The sequence below is a fragment of the Herpailurus yagouaroundi genome, unplaced genomic scaffold, assembly GCF_014898765.1.
Source record: "Herpailurus yagouaroundi ecotype Mexico unplaced genomic scaffold, PumYag 217, whole genome shotgun sequence".
NCBI lineage: Eukaryota > Metazoa > Chordata > Mammalia > Carnivora > Felidae > Herpailurus > Herpailurus yagouaroundi.
In genome coordinates this window covers 2178677-2198805 of record NW_024412448.1, presented here as the reverse complement: position 1 = coordinate 2198805, position 20129 = coordinate 2178677, and the positions used below count along the sequence as shown (strand labels likewise).

Genomic DNA, 20129 nt, shown 5'->3' with positions numbered 1-20129 from the left:
AGGCGGAGGAGGGGGAGGGGAGTGGAGAAGGGGGAGGGGGGGAGGAGGGAGTGGGGAAGGAGGGGTGGAGGGGGAGGAGGGGGAGGAGGGAAGAGGGAAGAGGAAGAAGGTGGAGAAGGAGAGAAGAAAGAGCAGAAGGAGGAGGGAGGGGAGGGGCAGGAGAGGGGGAAGGGGAGAGGGAGGGAGGGGAACGAGGGACAGAGAAAACCAGAAGGGGGAGGAGCTGCTTCCTGAGGGAGGGCCGGGTGCCTGCACCCCATTACGCTTATCACACTTACGATTACTGTTAATTACCACCTACGCCATCACCCCCTTTAATCCTCGAGAAACTGCCACGAGGGGGCCCCTCCGTCCCCCAATCTCTCCACGGACGGCAGAGGCGCGAGGAAGGCGGGAGCCTGCCCAGGCCCAGGTGTCAGTGGAGAAGCTGGCACGTGAACGATGCCGCCCCCACGCCCATCCTCATGGACCTAAACGCAATCAAGGGCAGCAGGGGCTCTGGCTCCGAGTCCTCGCAGAAGGTTCCAGAGGCCAGGGAGCCCAGACCGGAGGCCGGGCCTGGTGCGCGGCCCCTGTGACGTTCGGGAGGCGCCATGTGGCGCGTGGCGGGCATTCACCAGGCTTGAATGGGGCCAGGATGCTACCCGGCTGTGCCGGGTGAGGCTTCCCGGGCACCTCCGTTCTGGCCACCCACGCTGGAGCCCCTGCGTGCGTGGCATCGCGTCCCGGCGTGGGAACGCCCTCCCCGGCAGAGGGACCCCACCCACCCGGCCTTACTCGAAGATCCAGATGCTGCCTCTGAGGATAGGCACGCAGGGCCCTGCCGGGGAGGAAGAGGCCTTAGTGCCCCTAAACCCCACCGTGCATGCGTGGGTCCTACGTTAAGTCCTTCACCGTGGAAGGGCCTTCAGATGCTGCAGCCACCGTGCGTGGGACGGGGGTCTCCGCCTGGGATGCCCCAGGTAGAAGCAGCGAATGCATGCGTGACCCACGATCCACGTTCAGGCTCTTTGCACACAGCCCTGGGACCTAAACCAACAGCCACACAGCCAGGACACGAGGCAAGACCCCCCCCCCCCGCCCCCGCCCCGTTGGCCAAGGTTCCAGAGCAGAATCTTGGCAGCCGCCCGGGGGGCTTGTGCCGGGGGGCGGGGCGTTTGCACAAGCCCTACACGCGCAGCTCTTCGCACACAGGTGGCTGACAGTCACCCACACATCCGTGCCAGGAATCTGGTGCCCAGCCCGCCAGCCACAGGGCGCAGGTAATCCCCAGCTGCTCTCCTAACGCCACTCCGAGACGCCGCCCGAGGCACGACGGGAGGGTCCCTGTTTTCAAGGTCACATACCCCAGAGGGAGACGCTGGGCAAAGGATTAGAGGCAGGCATTTGGGTCAAAGCCCTTAGCTCTCAGTCCTGCGGCTCAACGGGGGAGCACCCACCGTCGGTTCAGCATTTTATTGAGCAGCTACAACGAGCCAGGCAGCACAGAGCACCTGACAGATCAGCTCATGGAAAAACATCCTGATCCCTTCCTGGACCTGACGTTATAGGAAGAAGTTGGGCTTTTCGAGTCGCATGGCTCGCATGAGAAATCCCGGCTCAGCTAAGCTATTAGCAGGTGGGGTCTGGACCAGTTTCTCAACATCTCTGAGCCTCAGCCTCCTTGTGAAACGCCAGGTCCCGGCGAGATGACCCGACAATGTCTGTGGGCATCCAGCACCGGCCCGGGTCGGGTGGGTGGCCAGCCCGGAGGACTGCACCAGGTCCCCGCTGACAGATGGCTGACAAGCTGGCATCATGCCTGTGTACTCCCCGGGGCAACGTTCGAGTGGTCATTCACCCATGCCCGTCCTCAGGGGCAGGGAAGTGGCGGCAGGAGGCGCACGTCCCACACCTGCTTCTCCCAAAGCTTCCCGGAGGCTCAAGTGTCATTTCCTTCCCTGACAGCTGCCGGGAGCCTGGGCCCACGAGCAGCCAGCAGAGCCAGAGCGGTGGTAGGAGGGGCTTGCTGGAGGGGGTCTGAACCTGACCTCGACCTCCAGGGAGGAATGAGTCGTTCAGCCCTCCCTCCCGGCTGGGCCGGGGCCATGGGGGACATCCAGCTCCTGGGAGATGGGCCAGACCACAGGGGTGAGGCCACAGGAATGCCCCTCAATGCCCACAGCAGAACAAGGCCAAGGTGAGACCCAGACCCTGACCAGGGCCCTGGCCATTCAAGAGACCCGCGTCATGTCAGAGGGGAATGAATAGCCACCCCAGAGCAACTGTGTGAGAGCCTGTCTGAATGTGTGCGAGTGTGCATAAGGGAGAGAGGCAGGTCTTGGGCGAGTCCCTGTACCCCTCTGTGCCTCAGTTTCTTCATCTATAAAATGGGGATAACATTACCTTCTTTGAAGGATCACCATGAAATGAAAATGTGTTAATATATCGGAATTTATGGGCGCCTGGGGGGCTCAGCAGGTTAAGTGTCCAACTTTGGCTCAGGTCATGATCTCACAGCGTGTGAGTTCGAGCCCCGATGCCGGGCTCTGTGCTGACAGCTCAGAGCCTGGAGCCTGCTTCGGACTCCGTGTCTGTCTCTCTTTCTCTGTCTCAAAAATAAAAAGAGATGGCGTTAATACTGGTAAAGTGCTTGGAACGGTGCCTGGCACAAAAACAAGCGTTATAGGTTTGCTAAATAAGTAACAAAAAAAAGAAACTTTTTCCAAACACGACTCGCGTTACTACGTGCTTAAAACAGAGCTTGGCATATGGCAAGCAGCAGAGCCGGTGTTCTCGAATGCTGCCTGAGACCCAGGAGAGCGGCAGATGCTGGGGCCCGGCACCAGGGACCCCCACGTGCAACACAAAGGCATGTGTCCACGCACACGTGTGACTGTCTGCTTCATGATGACGTCTGGGCTCGGGCAGGTGGGCCACAGGGCGGAGGCTCTGTTTCCGTAGGAACCAGAGACAGCCAAAGACAGATGCCGGGGCGGGGTGGGGGGAAGCGCTGTAGGATCAAGCCCGGCCCGGTCCCCAGCCCCAAAGACAGAGCGGAATGTGGAGGGCCTGAGCGGAGGGCCCCCCTCTTAGGCATGTTCCCCACATCATTACATTTTGAAATTCAAGTCCTTGTAAAAAATAACGGACCCCTGGTCTTGACCTCAGAGGTCCTCTCTCCAGCTTTCCTGAACAGTCGTTACACGGTCCCTGCTTGAATACTTCTAGGCACGGGGAACTCACTACTTGGCGAACTGGCCTGCGCCACGGTCAGATAATCCAGGTTGTGGGCAAAGCGCCTCTTTATGTAATGAGTGAAGCTGTACTTCTGACACCAGCTGTGCATTGGGGAGGAACTCAGACTAAGTCCTTTCCTCCTTCTCTGTGACACCCCCCCCCCCCCCAACTATTCGGACACAGTGACTACAGCTCTCTTTTCTTTTTTCTAAGTAATCTCTATACCCAACGTGGGGCCTGGACCCACCGTCCTGAGATCAAGTCGCGCACGCTTCTGACTGAGCCAGGCAAGTGTCCCTAGAGCTCTTCTCTTTCGGTGCCTCCTGTCCAGAGAACCCCGCCGCCCCCCCCCCCCGCCCTGACTTTGCTCCAAGCCCTCCCTGGCCATGCAGGTCCCCCCGACCCCCACCCCGGGGCTCTCACCCGTCCACCCACAACCTCCTTCACGGCTGAGCCCTGGAGAGGCCCGTCTGCAGATAAGGGCCTGTTGTAGCTTGAACTGAGACCCCAAAAAGGTTTGTCGAAGCCCTAACGCCCAGGACCGTGAAAGCGACCTTATCTGTAAACTGCGTCTTTGCAGATGCGATCGAAGTAAGATGGGGGCGTCCTGGATCAGGGTGGGCCCTAAATCCAGTAACGAACAGGTGTCTTTGTAAGAGAAAGGAGCGGCGCTGTGGACAGAGGCGCTCGGGGGAGACAGCCACGTGCAGCAGGAGGCAAGACCGCGACAAGGTGTCTACAAGCCCAGGAAGGCCACCAGCAGCCACCAGAAACAGGGAGACGACGGGGACGCTTCTCTCTCCTGGCCTCCAGAAGAAACCAACTCTGACTTTGGACTTCCGGCCTCTGGAACCGCGAGTGAATACGTGTCCGCTGTTTGAACCCCCGCTTCGTGGCCACTTGTCACGACGGCCTCCAGACCCGTCCAGGACCTGAGCGAGGATGGCCCGCTGGCCAACGTCCCCACCCGAGGGCAGCCAGAGGCTGCATCCGCTATTTTGTCTCCTCGGCAAGGCCGCACGGCTGGTCGCCCCGAGCTTCGGTCTGGGAGTATGTGCAGATCTTCCCACGCCCCACGGTCACAGGGCACTCGCCGCGAGGCCCCCTTTCCCTCCTCACACTCAGCACCTCATCTGACCTAGGGGTTCAGAGGGGAGGCCCGGACCCTGTATTTTCACACGTTGCCCAGACAACTGAATCAGCCGCCTGCAGTCACCACTCTGGGGAGCCACTGGGCGGGATGCTGGCCAAGGCTCCTTCCCGTGCTAACCCCGCGATCCTGGCCCGGAGCGCCAGAGGGCCTGCGAGCCTCCCAGGGCACAGATGTGTCTCCCGTACCCCCGTCTCCCCAAGCTTGGGACACAAGCCGCCAAAACGGGCCCTCAGCTGCACTGACACTTGGGGCAAACTTTGCCCTCCTGCACGTCAACTGTCCCGCCCCCACCCCCCCCTTCTGTTCCCTTGAACGCACACAACAAAAAGCATAGTTTTGTGCCAAAGGTGGGGCCTGAAGTTTCCCAGAGTCCGGTTTCCTGCCAAGCCTAGGTACAATCTGTAGGACTGCTGGCCCCTGCCTGTGTGTGCGTGTGTGTGTGTGTGTGTGTGCAAATGCATGTGCACACGCCCCTCCATGCGCAGCATGGGGGTCAGGAAGATAGAAAAATGAGAAACGACAGCTGTGTTCACATGTGCGCGTGCACACACGCGCACGCACACACTTGCACACACACCCCCAAGGGGAAGTCCTTTTCCTTCCTTTCATGTCAAAGGATCCCGGGCTTCATGGAACAAGACCGAACTTCAGAAACGTGCCCGAGGCTCGTCCCGGGCTCGCAGAAACCTCCCCCACCAGGCCTCCTAGGGGTGCGGAAGGCGGCTCTCCGGGACCCGCCGCATCTCCTGTCCCCACCCCCGCCCCCGTTTCCTCCTCCGGGCTCCTCGAACCCTTGGGCTGCCTGCTCTGACCCCCACCTTTGCACTTGGGTGTGAATCATTTCCTCTGCACGCACGGGGACACACACACGATGCTGGAGGGGAGAGGAGGGGGGGGCTTCCCTTCCTGGCCCCCGTGCGCCTGAGCGGCACGGTGCTCCCTCTTCGCAGGCTTCCTCTGGCACCCAGAGGCCCCTTCCTGTGCGCCAGCCCCCCCAGAAAACTTCTCGCGGGCCGGCTCCAGCCTGCCCACACCCTCCAGAAGTTTCTCTGCCAGCCAGTCGACACCCTCTGGGAAGAGCGTTTTGCCGCCAGGAGGCCCCGGGGTTTCGGAGGCCGCCGCACGCTCTCCAGCGAGGCCCGGACCCCAGACCCAGTGAGGCAGGCGGGGCCGGTGCCTCAGTTCTTCATTCCTTCCCAGGTCCCTTCCCGCAGCCCCAGAGGCTCAGTCCTTCCTTTCGTGCGTGCAGTGAAACAGCCGTGGCTCTCACAGAAGTCACCGTTTTCACAAATCTAGGCACCCGTTTCGGCGGCCTTAAGTACATCCACCCGGCCGTGCAGCCATCAACATCAGCCATCTCTGGAACTTTCCATCTTCTCAAACTGAAACCCTGTACCCCTCAAACGCTAACCCCAGCCCCCAGCAACCACCGCCTTCTGTGAATGCGTACGCACATCTGCCCCAGACCCTGCTCGCGGTCCTTCGGGGCACACGACCAGAAGTGGGTTTGCCGGATTCACGTCAGAATTCTGTGTTCAACGTCTTGAGGAACCTCCATACTGCTTTTCACAGCGGCTGCACCACCTTGCCTTCCCACTGACGGTGCCCGAGGGCTCCGGTGTCTCCACATCGTCCCCAACGTGCGTGCGTTCGTCTCTGCCGTCCGGAGGGTCGCCATCCTCCTGAGTATGAGGTGGTATCTCACTGCGGTTTGGATTTGCATCGTTCCAACGATTAGTGATGCCGAGCGTCTTTTCCCGGGCTTGTTGGCGTCTCTGCGTCGTCGTCGTCTTCTTTTGAAGTTTATTTATTCATCTTCAGAGACAGAGAGAGCAGGGGAGGGGCAGAGAGAGAGGAGAGAGAGAATCCCAAGCAGGCTCCGCGCTGTCAGCACAGAGCCTGATGCAGGGCTCGGACTCACCAACCGCAAGATCACGACCCAGCCGAAACCCAGAGTCAGACGCTGACCGACTGAGCCCCCACCCCCACCCCTGGGCACCTGGTCTGTCTTCTCTGGGGAAATGTCTATCTGGAAAAACGTCCAGTCCTCTGTCAGTTTTTTCATTGGGTTGTTTGGGTTCTTTGCTGTTGCATCGTAGGAGTTCTTTATATATTCTAAATAGTAATCCCTTATGGATAGATGGTTTGCGACTATTTCTCCAAAATTTGGGGATTGCCTTTGCACTCGGAAGAGGGCTTCCCTTAGCACACACAAGTTTTCAATTTTGGTGCAACACAATTTATCTACTTTTTTCTTCGGTGGCCTGTGCTTTTGGTGTCCCTTCCGAGCAACTGTTGCCAAACCCAATGTCACAGGCTTCCCTCTGTGTCTCCCCCTAAAGCAGCTCCTTCTCTACGGGCAGCTCTAGGTTCCTCAGGGGTCTTTTTTTACCCTCTTTGTCGTTAGTCAGCTTTTGCCTGTTGATGAGTCTTTGTATCACGTTTTGCTGTTCAAATTACTGGTGTGGTGTGGTTTTCTGTTTCCTGCCTGGGCCCTGACGAATACACGAAAGTAAGTAGAAGGGAGGAAGCAATGAAGATAAGGACAGAAATAAAGGAAATAGAAAACAGAAAAAAAAAATACGGCAAAAGTTCGTTCTTTAAAAAGATCTACGGATCAATAAACTCATAGGCAGACTGATGAGAGAGACGGAGAGCATAAATTAGGAAAGATATTAGGAAAGAAGGGTTATCCCTAAGATCCTACAGACATTAAAATGGTAATAAAGGAACATTATGAACGACTTTATACGAATCAGTTCAACAACTTCTGTGAAATGGACACATTCCTTCAAAATACAACTTACCAAAATTAACGCCAGAGGAAGTAAAAACTTTGAATAACTCTCTATATATCAATTATATGCAATATAGTTGATTAAATATTAAATGTGTTCAACGTATTTGACACAAGTACTTCATTTGTAATTTAAAAAAAAAAAAAAAAACTTTCCAAGAAGAAAATTCTAGGGACAGATGGCCTCCTTGTTGACTTCTACCAAACACTTAAGAAAGAGTTAACACCAGGGGCGCCTGGGTGGCTCGGTCGGTTGAGCGTCCGACTTCGGCTCAGGTCATGATCTCACGGTGTGTGATGTCGAGCCCCACGTCGGGCTCTGTGCTGACAGCTCGGAGCCTGGAGCCTGTTTCAGATTCTGTGTCTCCCTCTCTCTCTGCCCCTCCCGTTCATGCTCTGTCTCTCTCTGTCTCAAAAATAAATAAACGTTAAAAAAAAAAAATTAAAAAAAAAAAAAGAAAGAGATAACACCAGGGCACCTGAGTGGTTCAGTCAGTTAAGCTTCCAACTTTGGCTCGGGTCATGATCTCACAGTTCGTGAGTTCGAGCCCTGCATCGGGCTCTGTGCTGATGGCTCAGAGCCTGGAACCTGCTTGAGATTCTGTGTCTCCCTCTCGCCCTGCCTCTCCCCCACTCACACACACTCTCTCTCTCTCTCTCTCAAAAATAAATAAACATCGGGGCACCTGGGTGGCTCGGTCGGAAAGGCGTCCGACTTCAGCTCAGGTCATGATCTCACAGTCGGTGAATTCAAGCCCCTGCGTTGGGCTCTGTCCTGACAGCTCAGAGCCTGGAGCCTGCTTGGGATTCCGTGTCTCCCTCTCTCTCTCTGCCCTTCCCCCTGCTCATGCTCTGTCTCTGTCTCAAGAGTAAATAAACATTAAAAAAAAATTGTTTTTTAAGATTTTTAAAAATAAATAAACATTAAAAAGAAATTTAAAAAAAGAATGTCCTTTCAACAAATAGTGCTACAGAAAAAAAAAACCAGCAAGCAAAATCCAACATAACGAACCTCGGTGCTCTCCATCACATACCATAAGCAAAACCTAATTCAAGATGATTTCTAAACCTAACATAAAAGCTATAACTATAAAGCTTCTAGAAGAAAACACTGAAAATATCTTTGCCACGTGGGAGCAGGCAAAGCTTTCTTATAAAGAACACAGGAAGAGGTAACCACACAGAAAGAAATTTATTAAGGTAGATCTCATCAAAATTAAAATTTAAACTTCTGCTCCTCAAAAGATATCATTAAGAAAACGAACAGGCAAGCCACAGAGCGGGGGCGGGGGGGGGGGGGGGGAATATTTACAACCCACGCAGCTGACCAAAGACCGGCATCCAGAAAGAAAAAAAGCCAAGCAACCCACTTTTAAAGTGGGCAGCAGATCTGAAAAGACCCTTCCCAAAGGAAAAGTAGATGAGCACAGGAAAATGCACTTAACGGCATTAGTCACCGGGCAAATGCGAGTTGAAGCCATTATGAGATACCATGAGACGCCCACCAGGAGAACAGAACCACCAGTGACAGCACCAAATGTTGGCGAGGACACGGAGCGACCAGAACTCTCCTGCATGGCTGGTGGGCAAGCAAAATGGTACAGCCACTTGGGGAAAAGATCTGGCAGTTTCTTACAAAACTAAACACACGCATACCTACCTATCCTCTGGCCCAACAATTCTACCTCTTGGTAGTCACATAAGAGAAATGGAAGCATGTGCACACGCGCGCGCACACACACACGCGCACACACACACACACACACACACACACACCACGTACAAGAATGCTCATAGCAGGGATGCCGTCTGGCTCAGTTGGTGAAGCGTATGACTCTTGATCTCAGGGCCGTGAGTTCAAGCCCCACGTGGAACAGAGAGATTAAAAAAATTTTTTTTTTAATCTTTCAAAAAAAAAAAAAAGAATGCTCAAAGCTTTATTCGTAAGCGCCTTACACTGGAGACATGAAATGAACACCACTCAGTAATCATGGGACAAACCACCGGTGTTCGCAGAAACACGGAGAGAGCTAGAAGACACGCAAACCGGCAAAACTAATCCGTAGTGTGAGGAAAGACCCAGAATTTTGGTTGCCCCTAGGCCGGTGGAGGCAGAGACTGACTGGCCGGGAGCACCGATGGTGATGTTCTCAATTCTGATAGGAGTTAGGATACACAGGGCAAGCGCACGTCCCAAGATCTGGGCGTTTCACGGCACATCAATTTTACCGCCAAGAAAGAAAGAGAGAGCCATAAACGAATACTGGCCTCTCGCTGGTGAAATGCAAGCCGAAGTGTTTGCGGGGCGATGTGTATGGATACCTGCAACTTAATCTGATCCCCCAAGTCACGGGGACTGTCGGCAGAGGGAGGGACAGACAGGTGTCGAAGCCAACAGGGCAAAACGTGCAGCATCTCGGTGGCGGGCATACGGGTGTTGGCGCTCGAATTCTTCAATCCCTCCTGTGCGTTGGAAGTTTTTCATAGGGAGAAGATGGAAAGACTTCAAAGAGACAGAGACATATCAACCGAAACTAGGGGAAAAGAAGGAGGGAAGCAGGCGGCCAAAGCCAGTTGAGGAGGGAGCCCTCTCTCCTGCCGCGGTGCCGGAGGGGTATCTTCCCCTCCTTGGGCGTTTCCTGCTCTCTCCACCCGTCACTTCCCGCACGCGCCCCAGCCAGCAGCCACGGGAAGTGTAAGGAACACGGGGGGCAGAATGGGAGCCGGGCAGGGGCTGGCTCTCCAGGGCCTGCAGCGCCACCTCCTGGAGGAAAGGCCTTCTGCAGCCCAATCCCTCTCCCTTCCGGGGCTCGCGGCCTCCTCCTTCCCCAGGCTCCCCCGGGGTCGCATCACTGCAGCAATGGTGGCGGGGGTTGGGGGGGGGGGGAAGGGGGGTGACACTGATGCATGGACGATGCATGTTTCCAGAACCCGGGCCCCCCGACCACTCCTCGCCAGAGAGGTGCAAGCTGGGGCAGGCGCTCCCCGGTGTAGGTCCCCTACCCTTAAACACACATCACAGAGGCACGGCCCAAGCCCACCCTCTCTGGGTGGCTCGTAAGCCCCCGGCCCACCGTCCCCCCCGGCCCCATCCCTCCGCCCTGGACATGGCGTCATCGGGATGGGCACACACTGAAGATCCTGGGGCTTGGAAGCGTGACGAAGTCAGCCCTTCCAAAGCCGTCGTTCTGTGGTTACTATCAGATAACAATGCCCCGTGACCTGTCAGCAACGCCATGGCCGAGAGCCCTGCATCCTTGAAGCGAAATGCCACCTGGAGAGGGCACCTGGCAAGGGCGGACAGAGGGGGGCAAATGCACACGGACGGCCGCCCGCGTGAACAGCACCGGAAGCAGGGCCAGAGCGGGGGCCCAGGCCCGAAGCGAAGCGAAGCCACGGAAAGGCGGGGTCTTGGGCCCCGGGTGAGCCTTCTGCGCTCCACACTCACACCTGTGCTGCCCCCACTGGCGATCCTGCGGATGGCCAAGGGACACACTGAGCAGCGAGCAAGGCTTGACCTGAACGTCCCCTGTGTGGGCCGGGGTGCACAGGCACCCACTGCCCGCTGTCCTAGCAGACGGCGTCTTGAATCTTTGTCTCCCTCCCCAGCCCCCGCCACGGGAGCAGAAACACGGCAGCTGGAGAAGCAGCAGGTCCGTCCACACCAGCAGGAGGCGGTATCGGTCCCCGGCAGGCACGTGGGGTCGCACCAGAGCTCCCGCCCCCTCTGCCCGGAGACCCGGGGCCTTGTGCGACACGAAGAACGAGACGCTTCCCCCACGCCGCATGTCCTCTTGAGGCTACCCCCTCGGGGGTGCCCTCTGGGCCCCAGGTAAGTGCATCTTCTGCCTCTTCAACCGCCCGGCTCTGCCCAGCAATCAGAGGCCTGCCTTCTCCCGCTGCAAAGAGCAGCCTCGGTGCCCTCCTCCCCTCCGGGCCTCCCCGCTTCCCTTCCCTGCCCACCACAGGTGACTCCTAGCAGCCGCCAGGCATTCAGGGCCTGTGGCTCCCTCCACGGGGCACCCAGCATGTCTCCCCGGCACAACCCAGCACACCCCCCCCCCACCCCGCCCCCGGCCGCTCCCTCTTCCGATGACACTTTGGCCACGCGCACCTTCATGACGACCCGACCTCAGGGCCTTTGCATTTGCTGTGCTTCTCTGCCTGGAAGCTCTTCCTTTGGAGGCTGGCCTGGTCGGGGTCCCCCCCCCCCATCATACAAATTTCAGCTCTGTATCACCTCCTCGGGGAGGACATCCGCTGATTCCCCGACACACACGGCCATGCATACCTGGTGATGATCGCATCACCTGTCCTAGGCTTCTTTCAGCCCTCATCCCAACTCACGCATCGATGTGCTTTATTGGCTAACTGCTTGACATCTAGTTCGGACGGAGCCCCAGGGAAGCAAGGGCCGTATCCCCCTGGTGCCTCGCCAGCGGCCAAGAACCTAGGCAAGCGCCTGCCCACTGCAGGACCTGAATAAATACCAAAAAGTGCGTTGGAACGAGGTGAGCTAACGGTCCTGCGCACAGGATCCCGGCGACGGAATGACAGGAGGTGAACTCAGAGCAGGAGAAGCAACACAGATAGCTGACACCGGTTAGGGGAGGGGGGAGGAAGGCAGGGAGAAGTGACGCGCTGGGCTGGGCGTGCGGGTCCCTGCCACCCGAGCCCTGCAGCCCCATCACACCCGTCCTCTCCCGCAGATGCACCCAGCCCCAAAGCACGTAGTTTTCTATAGCAAAGTTTCAGAGCTGGTGCCTCTTCGCTAATTTCCTAGGGATGTGTTGCTTTGTTTGTTCAGCTTTGCTCAAGTCAGAGTTTCCTCATTTATTTAAAAAAAAAAAAAAAAAAAAAAAAAAAGGAGGGGGGAGGAGCATCCGAAGGTCTAAAGACAGAAGCCTTCTCCACCAGGAGCCGAAATCCACATTGCTGTCTGTCCAGAGTTCAGGCTGTGGCCAAGACCGTTCTCCAAGTTCAGGCCACTTGTCAGAAGGAAATCTCCCCAGTTTCTCCGTCAGGTCCCACCCTGCCTGCTGCCCGGTCACATGCGCAGCCTGAATGAATCCACAACTGCCCCTGTCAGCGGAATCCTCGTGTGGCTGGTGAAGGCGTGCCTGGGGCTGGAGGGCCTTTGGGCAAAGGGGTTCGAGTGGCAACCTCAGCACAGAAGTTTCTGTCCGGATCAGATGACCAACTCAGACCAGGAGAGAGAAGCTCGGACGGCAGAAGGCAAGCAGAAGAGCGTGGCTGGAAGAGGCTTCCTGAGAAGGAGCACGGGGACAGGCTAACGGACAGTGAGCCCCACATTGACACACAGACAGCCAGGGTCACATGCAGGCCGGGCAGGGGGACCAGACAGAACAGGGGGTACGTCGACACGGCGGAACCCAGAACGTCCCAGGCTGGCCTCCGTCGTCAGCCCAGAAGGGCCCGGCCTGGGCTGCCCTGGGCGTGGCACGTGTCCAGCTGTGTTCTGGGCCAGAGTTGGGGCTCCCTGGCTGGCCTGGGGCAGGGGTGGGGGTGCAATTTAAGGCCTGGCCCAGCCCAGGATTTCCCCATTTCCTGCCTCCCAGAGGAGCCAGCCTGGGTGTGAGGAAAGAAAAAGTGAATCAGGAGCCTTACCTCACACCATGTGCAGAAATTAACTCAAAATGGATCAAAGGCCGGGGCCCTGGGTGGCTCAGCTGGTTAGGCATCTGATGCTTGATTTGGGCTCAGGTCATGATCTCACGGTTCATGAGATTGAGCCCCACATCAGACTCTGTGCTGACGGTGCAGAGCCTGCTGGGGATTCTCTCTCTCCCTCTCCTTCTGCCCCCTTCCATGCTCGTTCACGCTCTCTCTCTCTCTCTCTCTCTCTCTCCTCTTTCTCTCTCAAAGTAAATAAACATTTTTTTTTATTTTTTTTTTTTTTAACGTTTATTTATTTTTTTGGGACAGAGAGAGACAGAGCATGAACGGGGGAGGGGCAGAGAGAAAGGGAGACACAGAATCAGAAACAGGCTCCAGGCTCTGAGCCATCAGCCCAGAGCCCGACGCGGGGCTCAAACTCACGGACCGCGAGATCATGACCTGGCTGAAGTCGGATGCTTAACCGACTGCGCCACCCAGGCGCCCCTAAACATTTTTTTTTTTTTTAATGGATCAAAGTCCTAAACGCCAGAGCCAAAACTGTACAACTCTTAGGAAAATACACCGGGGAAAAGTTTTGTGACAACGAGTATGACGGCAAAAATACAGGCAACAAAAGAAAAGAACAGTAAAATTGGGTTTTGTCAAAATGAAGAACTTCTGTGCACCGAGGAACACCAACAACAGCATGAGAAGGCAACTCGCAGAATGAGACAAAGTATTTGCAAGTCACATATCAGACAAGGGACTAATATCCAGTATATATAAAGAACTCCTACAACCAATAACAACAACAACAACAAAACAATAAAAGACTCGGCAAAGGACTTGAAGAAACATTCCTCCAAAGACCCAGACGCCAACAAGCCCAGGAGAAGGTGCTTGGTGTCACCGAGCATTAGGGAAATGTACATCAGAGCCACAGAGAGACACCAATTCGCACCCCTCAGGACGGCTGCCGTCCACATAAATCAATGAATTAAATAACATGTGTCGGTGAGGCTGTAGGGAAGCAGCACCCTTGTGCCCTGCTGGTGGGTAAGTGAAATAGTGCAGCCGCTGGGAAAGCAGTGTGGAGGTCCCCACAAAAATTAAACACAGAATTTCCATATGATCGAGCAACCGTGTTTCTGGGCATGTACCCCAAATGTCTGGAAGCGGGTCTGGGCTCGGGTCATGATCTCATGGTTTGTGGGATCGAGCCCTGCATCAGGCTCCCCATTGACATCGCCGAAACTGCTTGGGATTCCCTCTCTCTCTCTCTCTCTCTCTCTCTCTCTCTCTCTCTGTGCCCTTCCCCGCTTGTGCACACTCGCTCGCCCTCACTCTCTCAAAATAAATAAACTTAAAAACATAAATAAATAAACCAGCTCAGAGTCTAGCACAGGGCCCCTGGGGGCCCCCAGTCCAGTGATGGGTGTCCTCCTAAGAGAAGAGGAGAGACTGGGGACACGGAAGGCTGTGACAACAGGCAGAGACTCGATGATCCTTCTAGAAGCGGAAGATGGATGGCAGCCTGCTTCCCGGTGGCAGGGCGGGGAGGTGCGGGGAGACCAGCTCCTCCCTCAGGGCATCCGGAAGGAGCCAGCCCTGCCCACACCTTGAGTTTGTGCTTCCTGCCTCCAGAACTTTGAGACCGTGGCCGGCTGTTGTTTTAAGCCACCCAGTCTGCGGCACTTGGTTTCAGCAGCCCTGAGAAACTACTCGGAGGACCAAGTCCCTCGCCACTCAGAGCCAGAAGAGGAGGAGGGCCAGGAGGGCGCCCGGCCATGCCTCTCCTCTGGGAGATGAGGAAAACGAAGCTGGAGAGGGCCAGGCAGGTCCAGGCAGCTTGCGAACCGCAGTGTCCGTCCAGGACAGGGGTGAGAGGTGCCCGGGGACTCGGACACAAGCAGGGACGGGTGAGAACGCAGGCACTGTCCCTACGGGTGGGGGTGTCCAGCTCCCTGCCCCCACCCCCCCATGACAGCGGACACCCCTGAGAAGAGCAGACCACCAGTCCCCTCTCCCCAGGCAAGCGCCGTGTACCTCCATGCGTCGGGCAGACGCCCAGGCAGAGGCAGACGTGACGGGGCAGCTGGCCCTCCCGGGACCCCCACACCGACGTCCACGACAGAGCAGAGGGACTTCCACGTTCCCCGCCTGCAAGTCACCCGCGAGGCCCGTTCCCACCCTCCGCGGGGCCCAGCTGAGTTCAGTAACAGCTCCCCAGTGGAAAGTTCCCTTCTTGGAGATTCTCTCCCTGCTGAAATACAAGCGCTTGGAACGAGATAAAACTGCTTAATTTGTAAAAGCCACAAAGCCGATCCAGAACAAGGGAAAAAACCCGACCCTTGGCTGGAAGGCGCGGCCTTCTGTGTCTCAGCGGCCAGTCACTGCTCCGTGACTCATCCCTGCCCTGCTGACAAGCCCTCCGGCATCTTCTCGGGGTGGGGGTGGGGGTGGGGGTGGGGGAGCAGGCAGCCCCTGAGGGGGCCGGGGGTGCCCCCCCCCTCCCACTGAGGAGGACCCTGGGCCCCGGACTCACACACCGGGCAGGGGCCCAGCGCGGCCGGGAGAGGGAGCGAGCAGACGTGAGGGTCCCGCGGCTATCCGCACCTGCCCCAAGCCCCTCCCCTTCCCCAGCGACCCCTCCTGGACAGAACCGGGCAGTGGCCGAAGGCCCACCTTAACCACCAGCCCCGGGGCATGAGCGGAGGAGCCCTGTCTGGAAGGCCTGGGTGGGGCGCTGGGCCGGGCAGGCGCCTCTGCCCGGTGTGGACTGAGACAGCTGTCACAACCGCCTAACGGCGAGACGCGGGGACGTGTCCGGCGAGAAGGAAGGAGGGTTCAGGGACCCCCCAGAACAGACTCGGAGGCCCCATCGGCAGTGGGGCGCTGCCTCCGGCCACGCTGGCCCAACTCTTTCAGCTGACAGGTTAGGAAACTGAGGCCCCAGCAGGCACAGGGGGCCCCAGTTAAAGGTACCGTTAGAGGCCAAGGTCAAGATCTGAGCAGGTCTGGGGAGCACATCGGGGAAAAGGCAGGAGGGTCTCCACTTTCGTCCCCATGTGTAACCAGTTTCTAACTGAGCTTTGAAAGAAGTAAGCGATTTTAGGGACAACGCAGCCCTGTGAGGATGTCCTCGATAGTACCGATTGTTCCACGGGCACACCCTGAGAGAAGGTCCCCGCGTCGTCCCTCGCCGTGCAGACCTGCCCGATGAGGGCAGCGGTGCCTCGCGCGGCTGTCGAGGTGCAGAGCTGAACGTTTGCAAAGGCAGTTTTGTTCAGTTCATGAAAAGCTCCCGGGGTCTGGTCAGCCCGGAAGGTTCCAAGAGTGCTATCACCCCCAAGAGTCTCCCCCGCTGCTCTCCGCTCCCCTGGTGTCACCCATGTGGGCGGTGGCTTGGCCGGCTGTAAAATGAAGGCCGGACCTGGTGCCCCACCACCACCCACCCCCCACCACCCTGAGGCCCCGCAAGCCAGGCTGGTGAAGTGAGGACCATCGCAAGCCTGCAGGGGTCCCGCTCAGGGCGCCCTGTGCCCTGCAGCCCCTGCCAGGGGAGCGCGGGGAAGTCCGGCTCCACACCTGTCTACCCCAGCTGGCCCGTGTCACTCAGCTCACACCTTGCCTTCCGCAGGTCTCCACGGCTGCCCCTCCTCCCGTGGTGGTCCCAGCCTTGTACATGTGCACGCACACGCACACACGAGTGCACACACGCGTGCATGCACACATATGCACACGCACAGACGCATGCACACATGTGGGCATGCCGATCAGCAGCTCTCCCCCCAGTGGCTGCCCCGTCAACCCTGACCTCACGTCAGGATCAGATCAGCCCCTGGAGCAGCAGACGAGGAGCAGCCTCGGGACGGGCCACCCTTTCCTCTGGCCTCTTGGGGAGCCCCCCAACCCACCCAGTGGCACGCAGGCTATGCACCTGTGGGGTGACATTCTGAGCCTCACCGGGACCCCCTGGAGCCCTAGAAGGCCCCAGACCTGCACAGTGTACCCAGGACACTCGAGGGGCACGCTGAAAGCGGCAAGCACCACGATGGGCTAGTCACGAGGTCAGACGCCGACACAGTCACGGAGTGCCGTGGCTGGCCGGGGGACTGAGCAGCCTCACCTCGGACAGAGGGCCACCTAACCGGATGACTCAAGGTGGGGCTGCCTCCCCTCTCTCCAGGATAGGTTCTCGCACCACCCCGACGGCTCTGTGCCCGCTCCGTGGGGACCGCCAGTGAAAACGGCCCGTCTTTGAAAGGCTGGACCCACAAGGGGAGCGGGGAGTGGTCCAGACCCGCGAGGCCCTGCTGCCCCAGGACCAGCCGTCCGCCCTCACTCTGTGCCCTGACGTGACATCAGCGACTCTGCTGAGGAATCTGAGCCGAGCCCACGTCTGCTCATCCTCCTGGCCTGACGCGTCCCTCAGTGACCCTGGAAGACCGCCACTCCCCACCCCGTTGCAGGGTTCCTAGGTGAGTAGGGGCTCCAATGACACCAGTCACCTGGGTTAATGCCCCAAGCTTCCAGCGAACAGGACCAGGTCTGTCAGCTGTGTGCGGGCGTGCGCACACACACACACACACACACACACACACACACACGTCTGCATGTCTGCCCTGAGCCCCGGGAGCTCCACCCCGGCAATCAGCTCCTGGGAAGGCACCAAAAGGCTATTTCAAGGAGGAGACCACGGCGGCCTTGAAGACGGACTTTGGCTGGCAGCAAAAACACAAACCACACGGGGGACGAACCAACCAACTAGCGACCCAGAGCCGGGCGCCGGCCGCGGGTCCCCCCACCCTTTGCCGGGGAGCTCGGCGCCAACGTCCCCGTCCCTGCGCCCGGCGTCTCGGGACGCAGAAGTGGCACGCTGGGAACCGAGGGGGAGAAGGATCAGGGAAGCGGAGCGGGCTTGAAATAAAAGCCAGACTTCGTGAAGCTCGGCTCTGGGAACACCGCGTCCCACGACCTCAGAACAGCCAAAAGGGAAGAAATCTGTCCACAGAAATGAATCCCAGTGACCCCTGGGTGCTGACTTCCTGAAGCAGCGATCCAGCTCTGAGTTAGGGGAGGGGCGGCGAGCGGCCTACCTGTGATCCGGTCTCTCTCCATTACTACGGATATATTTAGCAGCAGGCGGGAGTCCTGGCGTCCCCCTTTCCAGAGGCTTCCTCCCCTTCTCACCCCCGACGCCCTCCCTCCTTCTGCCTCCTCCTTCTCCTCCTCCTCCTCCTCCTCCTCCTCCTCCAAAAACACTCTTTGTCTGGTCTAATTTCTTCAATCTGTTGCAATCACGAATGCATCCAAATTACCACGTTTCCATGTGCTGATCATATGTTTGTGCTCCAAACTGAACTAGCATTGTCTCTTTGAATCGGGAGGGAGAAGGGACCGAGGCAGAGAAATAGAGGCGAAGAGGCGGGGCGGGGGCCGGACGTGGGCTGCGGGCCTCCCGCAGCCCCAGGGTCCCGGCCGGACTGGACTGCCGTCTGGGCTTTGTGCGCCCGGTGGCTCCAGAGGTGCGGCGTGCGAGCGGCTTCCGGCGGCCTTCTCTCCACCCCCTCCAGCCCCTCCGCCAGGCCTGCTGCTCCTTTTTAATATCCACTTGGAGAAGCTTAACTTAGCCTCTTGGAAACCAGCTCACAGTCAGATTCCTGGCGACTTCCAAAGTCTTTCATTTTCCTGTCCCGCGATGCTAGATGCTCCGTTTCCTTTGGTCGAAAAGCCTCGCTCCCGCGTGCCTGCCTCTGCCTGCGGCCCCGCAGCCCACCCCCGACCCCAGACTCGACCTCCACCCCCAGAGGAGGAGGCAGGGCCCCGGAGCACCTGCCCGAGGAGCCCAGCAGGATGTCCGGGTCCTGACAGAGACGGCCGGCCCTCCCTCCCGCCTGGGCGAGGAGGGGGGTGGCGCAAGAGAGACTTCCTGGAAGGTCCCACACACTCATGAGTCAGTGCGTCCCCAGCTGTCCCCAGGGAGTGAGCTCCTCAGCGCGACTCCCCACACTCAGCCCCTTCTTGGGGCCTGGCTGGGGGCTCTTCTCCTGGGGCCCCGGGGGTGGCGGGGAGGGGTCACTCACCTGGCAACCTCAGGGCCCCACGGGCACCCGGTTCAGAGTCAGGGCTGGGCGGCTGGGGAGATGGAGGCATCCCCTCTGCCCTTTAGGCTTCTTTCCCTCGAAGGCCCTTGGCCCCAGACAGACACGGGTTTTGCCTGCCGGACCCTCTCGAAAGAAGACGCGCGTTGGGGCCCCTGCCACACCACTCGGGCAGTTTTGCGGAGAATCTGGAGAATCTGCAGTTTCCGCGCTTGTCTTGGAAAAGACGGCCATGTGGCCGCGTGGGCTGGTGTGAAGAGCGTCGCCCCCTATTGACGAAACCGCATTTTCCGGCTTGCCCTGGTCCCCCAGCCCCTTCACTCATTGTCATTATTCTGAGCTTGCCATCCCGTCCCACATGGCCATGTGAGCCGTGTTACCATGGGCGGTCCATGCACGCCTGCCAGACGGCGCGGTCAAGGTCCCCGTCCCCTCCCGCCTGGGACAAGACCCCAAACGCAGTCCCCTATGTCGCAAGGGCGTCTTCTTGGGGGGCGGGGGACGCCCAAGGGCAAGCACCTCCTCACCCCACCCCCCAAGCAGAGCCTGGAGGAAAGCCCCAAAAGCGGCCCGCATGGTGACGGAAGGTGGGGGCAGTGTCTCAACCAAGGGGGGGTCCGACAGGCTGAACAGTGGCCCCCAAACACATCACAACCTAATCCTTGTAAAGGGGACCTTATTTGGAGCGTCTTTGCAGAAGGGATTAAGTGCAGGATTTTGAGATTAGCCTGGATTATCAGGCTGGGTCCTAATCATATGGGGGGGGGGGGGGGGGGAGGCAGGAGAGATTTGTAGACAGTGGCTTTCAAGGCTGGGTGCGGCCACAAACAGAGGGGCCGCAGCCCCCAGGAGCAGCAAGAGGCCAGAGAAGGATCTGGCAACCCTGCCCTCACCTTGCTCTCAGGCGTCCAGGTCCACAACCTGGAGAGAACTCACTTCTGTGGTCGTGAGCCACCGAGTCTGTGGCCGTTTATTACGACAGCCCCAGGAAACACACCCAGACACCATAAACCCAAGAGCCAACATCCCCGTATAACGTTTTCCGGCCATTACATTTCATTTTAAAGCATTACGTTCAACCAACCATTAACAATCCTTGGGTTAGAACAGTGGCAATCGTGGGGGCTTTGGGGTTGATTCCTTCAGTCTCTTTTCTGATTTTGAAGAAATACTCCTTACTGTTTTTTCTGCTTATAAATGTAATCATTGGTCATCGCACTGGATTTAGAAACTGCAG

At 58.1% G+C, this 20129-nt stretch overlaps 1 protein-coding gene across 1 annotated transcript in view; it reads right to left on the bottom strand.

The window, feature by feature from the left end:
* Positions 1–17997, bottom strand: part of SEPTIN9 (septin 9) — a 126363-nt gene extending 108366 nt beyond the window's left edge. Inside the window, exon 1 of the mRNA XM_040456529.1 lies at positions 17888–17997. Within this exon, the coding sequence (XP_040312463.1) occupies positions 17888–17909 (22 nt within the window). The 5' untranslated portion in view covers positions 17910–17997. The remainder of the gene's footprint in view (positions 1–17887) is intronic.
* Positions 17998–20129: the final 2132 nt, after the last annotated feature.